The sequence below is a fragment of the Argiope bruennichi genome, chromosome 9 (genome assembly GCF_947563725.1).
Source record: "Argiope bruennichi chromosome 9, qqArgBrue1.1, whole genome shotgun sequence".
In the NCBI taxonomy this organism is placed as follows: domain Eukaryota; kingdom Metazoa; phylum Arthropoda; class Arachnida; order Araneae; family Araneidae; genus Argiope; species Argiope bruennichi.
In genome coordinates this window covers 82,905,321-82,917,237 of record NC_079159.1, presented here as the reverse complement: position 1 = coordinate 82,917,237, position 11,917 = coordinate 82,905,321, and the positions used below count along the sequence as shown (strand labels likewise).

The 11,917-nt window shown below is 26.7% G+C and overlaps 1 protein-coding gene across 2 annotated transcripts in view; it reads right to left on the bottom strand.

Moving 5' to 3' along the window:
- Positions 1–2,446: 2,446 nt before the first annotated feature.
- The window catches only part of LOC129984043 (ATP-dependent RNA helicase DHX33-like), a 32,419-nt gene continuing 22,948 nt past the window's right edge, over positions 2,447–11,917 (bottom strand). Inside the window, exons 15-20 of one of the 2 annotated variants that reach the window (XM_056093807.1) lie at positions 11,802–11,868; positions 8,729–8,833; positions 7,962–8,092; positions 7,735–7,801; positions 5,950–6,062; positions 2,447–2,774 (exon numbers count right to left, since the gene is read on the bottom strand). In XM_056093807.1, coding sequence (XP_055949782.1) covers positions 2,660–2,774; positions 5,950–6,062; positions 7,735–7,801; positions 7,962–8,092; positions 8,729–8,833; positions 11,802–11,868 — 598 coding nt within the window. In that variant the 3' untranslated portion in view covers positions 2,447–2,659. The remainder of the gene's footprint in view (positions 2,775–5,949; positions 6,063–7,734; positions 7,802–7,961; positions 8,093–8,728; positions 8,834–11,801; positions 11,869–11,917) is intronic. The other variant, XM_056093806.1, reaches the window with a different exon arrangement.

Sequence of the window (11,917 nt, the reverse complement as noted above, 5' to 3'; positions counted from 1 at the left end):
AAAATAATTATAATCAAAAATCGAACTTACTATATTTAGAGCTTTCCACAACTGACACTGATTAATGAATTGATACTAAAATTGGTAGGATCAGGAAAGGTGATTTGGAGAAAGAAATAATTAAGAACGGTGATCACAGTACACATAGATGAAGCTTTAGTGAGCTAAGAAAGCATATGTCTTCTTTAAGGTACTTTAGAGGAATACGAATAACATTTGCCCGCATTTTTCAGTGTTATTTTCTAAGATATATTCACTTTGGTTGCAACTGTGATAAAATAAATAAATTAAAAAATTAATCTTAAAGATTATTTATTATTCTTTCCCAGCATCGAGTATTTTCAGGGCAAATTGCGAAATTATGCATTTTTGAATTTGCCCGATACAGTAGTTATGAATAAGATCCAATTTTCATCTTCGGATTTTCTTCTGAGAAACAGGATAGTGTTCTCAGTTATTGACGACAAAGAAAACAATGGCAATATATTTCCGATATATCGCCATACTAGCGAAAGGAGGTTGAAATCTGATAGATAAAAAATACCGCCAAATTTGTCATGTTTATTGTAACTAGAGCTTAATCGCAAAAAAAAAAAAAAAAAAAAAAAAAAAAAAAAAATGATCAAAATGCCATATCAGTCATAGCTAAAGTTTGACTATGTTCGCTAATGATATGCGGTTAAGGATAAAATTCGTCGAAGGCAAGCGGTCAACATAAAAATACTAAAAATTAAATACAGACGAAAATTTATTTTATGTTTGCTTGTAAGTAAATATCCTGTGCAACTAGGCATTTTTGCTTTCGTTCGTACAAAAATGCAAATGTAGATTAAAAACCTTCTTTTATCACTTCGCCCAATACCTATGTCTGTATTTCTTCGGAACTTGAGAATCGTTGCTTCCAAAGAAAATTAGATCTAATGAAAAAAACCCAGTGACAGATATCAAAGGAATAATTTAAGATATCGGAATGCGATATTTTGAAATCAGAAAGGACCTGTGCGTTAGCACCTTATTGTGATGTTGTTTCTTATGGCACTTGTTACAGACAAGCTCGCTGACGAAGTCAGCGATTTTAAGCCGAGAGAGCGTCTTTTGTTTCAGTAGCGCCATCTAGGGCAAAGAGTACGACTTAGCTACTCATGCGTCACAACCCTTTTTACGAGGCGGACTTCATTCATGCATTTCATTCACTCATCCACAGATCATAATTTAAACCTGAATCAGAGAACGATCACCTCTGAACCAGTACCCCCAGTGATATTGTCTCGACATGGAGGGCTTTGAAGGGCTCTCAACCCAAGGGATGCGAATCCAATGCCCTACCAACCAGGCTATCAAGGCGTTCTTATCGTGAGGAAGCATCCCCGATTTGGTCTTTGGCGCCACGAGAAACTTTGATGGCCTGCAATAACATTCTATATACTTTCAAACTATATGAAACTTATTCTACCTATTCATCTCACGATACGTTTTGCTTGTTCAATAGAAAATGGCTTTATCCATTCTGGAGATTAATCTATTATGTTCAAAAAATTCCAGAACTTTTTTGACGAAGATGGTAATAAACATTGCAGAATTTTTTAATTCTAATTAAATTTGAAGTGAAATCTATACCCAGAAAAAAAAATGAAATGGAAACTCTAACATTCAGCCAATTAGTCAGTAGTCAATAGTCATCAAGGAAGGAATGCCATGATAACAGTAAACAATAAAGTGGCACAGAATTTTTAAAAAAGCATTGCATGTGACTTACACATGATCTTGTTAGTCATAACGAAAGTTTACTTAGATACAATCTAAATACTCATAAAGTTTCTTTCTTTAGTTCCTCTAGTTAAAAAAAATGAAAAAAAAAAAAAAAAACACAGAAACCATACAAATTATTTACATACCTGATTTAAAAATAAAATATCTATTCAAATTGATTGTCTGGGATTTCAATGTGGCATATCCATTTTAAAATTAAAAGCTAAAGGGATAATTCTTTGAATATTTTGGAATTTCGATTTATTCATTCTATGGAGTTGAAAAGAAAATTATTTATTTACAATATTTGTACAAAATACATGTGAGCTATTTACCTTCTTAAACTAAATGAATTAATTTAAAAGTGGATAAATATAAAAAAAGACAATTTAACAAATATTTGTATAAAAGTTTTTATTCAAAAATAAATTGATGGTTCACAATCAATATAATGATATAACAATATAATGAGAATATCATCAACAATTCTCACAAAAAGTTATAATGTATAATATTTACAAATATTTTACAAGTAAAAATATTTACAAATTTTAAATAAAAATGGGCGATTTCAGTTTAAAGAATAATAAAAACTTAACAATTATTAAGCACATTTAAATGATTTAAATATTTCACAACTTCTGAATCAAAGTTGTGACAAAATATTAATTATTTCCTCAATTTTAAAGCAAATTGCTGCATTAAAAAGTAAAGCCAGAAATATTAAAATGCTTTTAAAATATCTGTTGTAGAATACATGATTTTCAAAAATACATCTATTAAAATATCTCTTAAATGAAAAAAAAAATTATATCATTTAATTTCAAAACAAGAAGGATTAACAGTTCAATTTTCATTTGATTCCATCTAGAGTATCAACATTGTCGGTAATTAAAAAATTAACAATGATTTAATGATTATTGGCAAAAATTTGAGGTTTTGTTGTAGACAAACGACAAGGTTTTTCTTTGAAATACTTTTGATTAACAGATACCAGCATTTCTTCAGGTATATATGTTACATATCTGAAATTAAAAATTAAAAAAAAAGAAAGATTAGACACATAGATCAAATAAAATGAATATATACAAAATCTTCAGGATTAAATATAAATGCCTGTGACGTTGGCAACAGGAGCTCAAATTGTTCACTCAAATGCATTCTACTTGTGTTAGCAACAGCAGCTAAAATATATGATTATTATTTAAAATAACTGACTGATGCAACATTTGATTTTGCTGCAGTTCAAACTTTGAATTTAGTTTATCATTGATGTGCATTGCATATTTTTTCATCAAGTATTTAAAGTGCTTTAAGAATTATTAATTAAATTTATGATTTTCTTTATGGATGAAGTTGTGTGTTTATTCTCAATCGTCAAATGCCATACTCAAAAACAATTGAATTATACTTGTAGCTTGATTCGATTTAATTATTAAATACAGATTCATTACTATATGTGATTAATAAAAAACAAAATTTAATATATCACAAATATAATTTCAATTCATTTCTAATACACAAATTAACAAACAAAAATCAATGTAATATTCAAAAAACTTCGGCAACAAGATTTTGATGAATTTCTACATTTCATACCTCCACATGTTCAAAAATCATATTTTTGGAATTATTTCTTCTATCAGTGAGCACAATAATTCGAAAAAGCATTGAGCTAAAAATTTTGCATGCATTTCTGAACTAAAATTTGTAGATTCCTATCAAAGACATCAATCTCTTATTTGTATGCATGTGAATAGGATAACTCAAAAACATAAAGAACTAATATGGATGAAATTTAGAATATAGATTTATTATCCAGATTGCAAATACGTGCTAAATTTTGGACCAAATCTATAAGGTGAATCATTTGTTTGTCTATATATTCACAGGTATGCGAACCACTTAATTAAAAAATGCAACATCTTAGATAAGTAAATTTTGGAATAAGGTCTTCTGATCAAAATTGTAAATCTCTGTCAAATTTCAAATCCAATGCGTGGAAAATAAGATATTCAAAATGAATACTCCATTTCCTTGATTAGATTATCTAGCGAAATACTTGTACTGTGTCACTACATGCAAAGATCAGATGGAAGCACTTGCAAACTACCAAAATCTTCATAAGTAAGGTAATTTATGATTCAAAATTTATCATCCAAACTACGAAATTGAAATACTGTTATTTAAATCCATGATGGCTTCTTTAGCAATAGATTCATCGCCTATAATATCTTACAAATGAAGCAGCATATTTTTATAAAATATGCATCATTACAGTTACATTAAAATTGTTGCATCAAATTCTGCTGAAAGACAGTGGAAGGGAAAAAAAAGGAAGTTAAAAAAAAACTTTTATTACTTAAACATTCATAAGGACTGAGGCTATAAAGAATTCTAAAACTTTTTTAAACAAAGAAACTATCTAAATAAAACTCAGAACATCATAAACATCGATAAATAGAATAGAAAATGTGAACTATTTAAATGCAATGTTGGAAAAGTAAATCAATAGCTTTTAAAATCATATCATATTGAATTGGCAACTAAGTAATTACAGATTTTAAATAAGAAAACTTTTTACTTGAATATATAATTTTATTAAATTAGGTATTGTCTATTTATGTCAATGGCCTTTTGACATCATTCCTTCATATATCTCATATTTTTTATCAGCAAAAAACAGAATTAAATAAGATTTTATATCAACAGCATCATTAAAAATGTTAACTTTTAAGGAGTTCTGTATTGAAAGAAATGAATAGAAATATGAAGGCCCAAGGTCAGGGCTGTATGGTGAATGGGACACATATCAACCTAGCTCCAATAACTTTTGGTGAGTAATCAAAGATGTGTGGATATTTACTTTATCTTTTCGTATCTTTTTGCCTTACCTTTTCGTGTTGGAAAACAGTACCCTTATGACTTTGGCAATTCTGCACGCTTTTTTAAAAAAATGTGCTACTCAATTTGGTGAGTTGTTGAACATAGACGTTTCAATTAACCATTTGGGTTCTCAATGAAAGTTGAAACTGCAGAATTCATTTATAATCTCAAATTAACAGCATAATCTAATTTTTGGTGAATTACAGCATTTGATGTTATCAATTTTCCAGATGTTTTACAATTAATTTTCTTATAAAACTTAAGTTTTTTATAAAATTAAGCTATAAAACTAAGTAATCAAATCATTTCAGAAAAGGATAAATTTCATTGCGTTTCATAACAGATTCATAGATAGTAATATGCAGCGTCAAATTAACTTTCTTAAGTTGATGGGGGAGCCATAAACCGATTTTCTTAACATAACCAAGATGTTTATTTGATTGATGATTGATCGATTGATTGAGTGAATGCATGTATCCACAATCTCTGCAATCTCATGTATTGTATTATGCTGATTTGAATCGATGATGGCCCTGGTATTGGTCTTATCAACTTTAACTGAACTATCAGATTGTTGTGCATTTTTCAGCAAAAAAATCTCCAAAACTAAATTTGAAAACTTAAAAAAAAAAAAAAAAAAAAAAAAAAATTCAAGGCTTCATTTCCATGCATAGCAAATAACTTTTTATATACTCGCAATGCAAATCTGCCTTTTCGGAAGTAGCGCAATAAAATATTCCTGAAATGCGGATTTTATTCTTCCAGTTTTAACCGAGATAAAAACAAAACTAAATAATTAAAGGATATAAAATTCTTACTAATTAGTGGAAGTCCAAACAAAAAAGAAAGCAATATAAATTAGGTGCTTTGAATATGTTTATAAAAAAGAATGTGCTAAAGTCTGCAGAAAAAAATCTACAAAACAAATCATAAATGCAATTTTTTTTTTTTTTCAAAATTTTTATTTGAAAATAAATATTTGATAAAACATAAAACTATCAAGACTAACATTTTTAGATAGTACAATAGTATTTAGATTTGAATATATTTCCTAAAAAGTAATCAAACAAAAATGCAGGGACATTGCTCAAGGATAATGAAGCATTTAAACTGCATAATGCATGCAAACCTATTATAATTAAATACGACTACAACAAGATTTTATATCATCCCCAATTCAAATATTAAAAAGAATTTAATAAACAATTGCCGATTCAGTTTAATGGACTTTATAACTAAAATTAACAAAATATTAAGTTACTTAAAAGATACTTTTTGTTAAATGTATACAATATTTATTTTGATATTACATACCTCATATAGACACTTGATGTTAATACTAATTCAGTATATATAACACAGGAAAGGTTGGTTTTTTTAAATAAGCAAGATGATGGGTGGATTTTAACTTCTTGGTTACCTTCTACCTAGTTGATTTAAAAGGAGAGAAAAGATAAAATTTAATTCCATTGGGAAGATCAATAATATAAATATAAAGATAATAAGAAGATAAAATAAGGGATAGAGAAATTCATTACAGTTATTAAAGTTATTATGTATATTGAAAGTCAATATGGAAAAAAAAAGATGAGAATTTTCATATTTAAAATTTTTAATTTCTAATTGCAGATATATATTAAGCAAAACCAGTTCCAAAATACATGTACAACACATTTCCAAGTATTCGGTTTGTGAATATCCAGCTTCCATACTATCCGGCCTGGCTTTCTTTACTGTAATAAATTAAGGATGGCAAGCCATTGCATTAGAAACATTGCAAAGGCTTTGGAAACAGACATCTGCTACGATTCTCCTATGTGTCATATGTAAAATAAAAGTTGTGACAGGAAAAGAACAGTGTTCTGCTCCTTGTTCATTGCTTCATCAGTCCGTAACAGACTTTGATTGTTGTCATTGTTCCTAATTATAACTGCACAGTAAGTATAGATTTGTAAATTGTTCTTGGGGTGTGCTTAGTATTTTTTTTATGTATACCACGCTGAAGCATACCAAATTCATGTTAAAATGTAAACAGATTAAATCCTATAAATTACTTTTTCTCTAATAAATTCTTGCAGTGTAGTGTATAAACATATATAAACTACCAGCACAGTGCCTTCTATTTTAACTCGGCATGTTACCGGCAAGTGCTTCTGTGTTTCACCGGACTTCAGCCGAGTTCACATTCTACATGGCTTGAGATAAATACGAAGTTTAGCACTCAATAAAAAGTGAGAAAATAAGTATTATAACAGTGAGTTTTGGTATAAAAACATTGTCTCCTGGTATTGGTGGGTAATGAAATGAGTTCATAGAACACTGGCCTATTTGGCATTTTTGTTATCCAGCCTACCCTTCTGCCACATTAGGCCATATACTCAGGAGTTTGCTATACTAAGATAAAGATGCTTTTTGCAAAATTAATTAATAAATACTAAGCTTTTGTGCAGTTATCAGAATTTATAAAATGCAAGCTAATTCCCAATTGTTTAACAGCATCTATTTGTATTTGTGCGTGTGCATGTGTTTACTAAATATTTATAAATTACAAATATCAGTTTAATCAATGAGGAAGAATTATTGCAATTTTTTTAATAATCAAACTACAGTTAAATATTAGATAGTATGAAAGAAATCATTTATTACAAAATTCATGCTTTATAAACATGCATGTATATGCATCTATGTAATTTTATTATAGGCATTTTTAAGAAAGTGACAATCACCCCAAAAACTCTTATTTTTAATTTTGAAATATTCCTTAAAATCAATGAAGTTATAAATGACTTTTAAAAGACATTTTAGATTATTCCATTCAATGACCATTTTTAAAATATGTATTGAAACTGGTGTGGTTCATCTAATGTCAAATCATTTAAAGAACACACTAAAATAAGCAATTAAGGAAAGGAAACATTTTTCTTTGAAATGGGGAATGGTTAAAATAAGTTGTACAGTTTAACAGGCAATCAATAATCTAGTATTTCTGAGAAGTGTGTGCATGTATGTATGTAAGAGGGACAGAGTTAATAAAAAGATGCAAAGCTATTAAAGAATTTTTAAATTCAACTGATTTTCTAAATAGTATAACAGACTTACTGTTTTATATGTATTCTTTTCATGCAAAAGAGCTGCATTCATGAAAAGACCAGATGCCAAACATTTTCTAAAATAAAAATATATATATATTTTTTTTAAATTTATATTTAAAAACTGGCATAAATGAACAAAAAAAAATTGAGAAAATTCTTATAACTTATTAACTATCGCTTAACACTAAACACATAAAAAAATGGGGGGAAAAGAGAGAGAGAGAGAAGCCATACCTGATCTTCATAGTGCATAAATTTGAACATAAAGGTATGCCAGCAGGTGCACACAATCTTTTTAATTGTTCTCTAATGTGCATTGCTTTTCTCATATTCCGAGTATTAATGTAATTTTCTTCACACCAACCCTTTAAGAAAAGCATATAAATAAAAATTAAAAGAAATAAAATTTTATTAAAGCAAAATTTTTATTAAACTATTTCTGATTAAAATTAAGGTCAAATACATTTCATGCAAAATGAAAAATTAATTTTACTGTCAGAATATACAACAAAAAATTATAACAGGTAATATAGGGAAAAAAGTAAAAACATGTTTGGAAATTTTAAAAATGTAACTAATTAATACAGTTTTTTTTTTAAAAACACTTTTATGTAATTAAAAAATTAATTTTTTTATAATTATTGTCTTTAAATTAATTTTTATAAAAGTAATTAAAACTTGAAACTGTTTTTTTTTTTCTTAAATTTGTTTATAGGTGGCATCATTTATTAATGAATAAATTGATTAAATTAATTGATAATTAATGCTGGAAACTAAAATAGAACACTATCATCAAGAATACAAAGATGCATAAAATTTTAAAACTCCAGCATATAAGGTTGAATATGAAATGTTTATTATAAAATCCAATCTTTACAAACATGAAACATATTGAATTAAATGAAAGTATGAAAAAAATAGAGTTAAATGAAATTGCATAAAACACAGAATCAAATGACCAGAATCACAGTTGATATAAATGATAACTTAAAAAAACTTACTGGATTTCCTTTAAATTTTTTGAATTGCCTAAAAACATTCAAAAGCATAATATGATCGCCTTCGACAGCTTCAAATTTCTTTTTCACCTCATTAAATGTTTCTCTCTAAATATAAAAAAATAAAAATAAAATCAATATTTTAGGTAGGTATTTAAAAATAATATGCTTTAACGAATCCTATTCATTATTTAATTTAAAACCTCATTTTAAACTTCTATATTTATGAGCCAAATCTGACATACGATTCTTAAATAGATTCAATAACATTCTTGATATTTTATAAAAATCACAGAATATTACAAAATGTCCAGTTAAACATTCAGGAATGAAATTAATTTTCAGTTCTCAAATAATCTTTATTCTTTCACACATGAATAATTAAGCATTAATGAATCTTACAAGTGGAAAGAATAAATATAACAGCGATTCTAAATAATATTTAATGTGAATATTTTGTATTTACACACGTAAACATATTTTAGAAGTTGCATTGCCAAATAAAAGAAACTTTTGAAATTTTAAATTGATTCATTTTGATTTATTTCATAAAAATTAGGAAATTAATATATTATTACACACATATAATCTAATAGATATATCATTACATACATATAATCTAATTGATTTAAATACCCATGGAAATCCTAAGATCATAAGATAGCATCTAAAATTAAAATGCTTTGTTTGACTAATTCAGTTCTTATAATAAAATCATATTTCAAATTAAACTGGTACTAAAAATACAGATATTACAGATTACAGATGCCACAATAGTTATTCTTGAATTTGCAACTCTCCAAATTTTCATATAAACAAGAGGGCTAATATTACTGATTCAATTCTTAAAGCTTCAATAGTTTAATTTAGTTAGATTTAACATCTTACTTTGAAATTACACAAGGAATACTTTTAGAGGGCTTTTCATAACTGAACAAAATTTAGAAGAATGAATATGGAATGCTAATTCCAATATCAAACTTGCATACAGTGTCAGGGTTATACAAATGAAATTTTGAAATTCTTGTATTCACAGGATTTACTTTAAAATTCTTCGAAAACTCAGAGAACTAAAGCAAATCTTAACTAATAATTCATTACTTAAATTTATTTCAGTAGCTAAATTGATAACCCATTTTAAAACAAATTTATTTGATTTCATGTAGATTAAATAGCACAAAACACATAGCATCAAACATAAGGTGAAGTCATTAAAAAAGAGGAGATAATTAGAAGATATTTCCATCCTGAATTGTGACCAAACGACAAAAATAAAATTAGAAGCAATGTTCAAATTTATTATATTACAAGTTGGACTCATAATCAAATTAACAGAGACTTTTAATTATTAGTAAAAGTTTGACTCAGAATCAAATTCCCAAGACACAGAGATTAAATTAAAAATGGAACCCCAAACTTGTTACAAAAAAGCCAAAGCGCTACTACTAGACCAGTAGAAACCACTCTTAAAATTTTAATTTAATTTTCCTGCCATTAGTTCTTGTGGGTCTGTGTTATGATTATAAAAACGAGAAGATTTATACATATTTATCAAGTTCTAATCTCATATTCTAGACATATCTCAAAATCATTCTTCTCCTTCCACTGTACCTTCCCCTCATCTTCCCAATACTGAGCACTGAAAACAATTACTTGGCAAACAACTGTTCTGTCATTTTACTCAGAATGGTTACATTACAATACAAACATGAAAATCACCAAAATTAGTAATGGAAAAAAATAACACAATGCTAATTCTACAAGACCTCTTTATACTGAAAAAATCATACATCTGCTTAGCCTATTTGATTAGTCTAAAAGTTTTTCTTTAGAACTTTTTAAAAAAATTCAAATTGCAATCATCTTGACTGAGAGCATCTGCTTTAAAATGCATATAAAGATTTTACAAGATTCAATGCCTAAAATATAAAAGTGAAGCTTTCTACTTCAAACAAACCTACATGTTATGATCATAGATTTTTATTATTGCAACAGGAAATGTGTAATTTTGAAGTAATATTTTGATAATTATGTTAGCCTAAGGAATAAAACTTTATGTACACAAAATAAAAATGAAATTAATGGAAACATTATTCATCTATTCTAAAGAAAAAATCTGTTTTTAAAAAAATGAAAAACATTAAATTAGAACTTGAAACAAAAATGCATATATCTTATTTACTTTGTATCAATATATGTCTTTTCAATTTGATAACAAATTCTTTTCTATTAAAAAAAAAAAGACATTTTTAAAGCATCAAAATTAGTTCTCAAAATAGTAAACATATAATGGAGTTTGGGTATTTATGATCTCCATTTTAAATGTAGATGCTAGCTTCTTAAAATTTAGTTCAGAATGAAGAATAAACTTGAAACTACAAAAAAAAGAATAAACTTGTTAAAAAAATGGCAATTCCAGCATTTCAACTAAAAAAAATATATTTATTTTATTCCATTATGAAAAACATTGAGCATATAAAAATACCACAGAGGAAAAAAATAAATACAAGTGAACAAGTGAAAATAAATACAAGTAAATACAAGCCATTCTGTATCACAATCACAATCTGATATTTTAGTAGAAATAATAATAATACAGTTAACAATATAAAATTAGAAAAATAAGTTAAACAGTTAATGAATTTAAAAAGTTTTTCAATTTTGTTGCTGCGAATTCGCTACCGTATTTTTGCTTTTGCTTTTTTATTCATAAAAGTGAGAAATTTCACATTAATATGTATTAGCATGTTCCTAGAGAATAATATAAATAGTAAAACAATACTTGAAGCAATTTGAGCAGCCAGAATCAGATATTTGAATCAGTTATTTAGAAATCAGGGAGAAAAAAAGCAATTCAAATTTTCAAATATTTTTAAAATTTTATAAAATTTATTCATTTATTTCACCTAAAATATTAATACAATAATGTGGAATATATGAAATCATTACTAGAATTTCCAAATGTGTAAAGGAAAGTAACAGAATTTCGTTAGAATATTAAAGCATATTTTTTCCTTATTTCAAACTACTAACTAATAGTGAAAATTTTCTTAAGTCAGTAAAATTATAAACTAACCTCTGATGACTTGGAATAAAACAATGATTCAACACAAAGGATGGAGATAATAGTTAAAATTTCAATTCTGAAAAAAAATGATAGTATTTATCAATATTTTATAATAAAAGTAATGA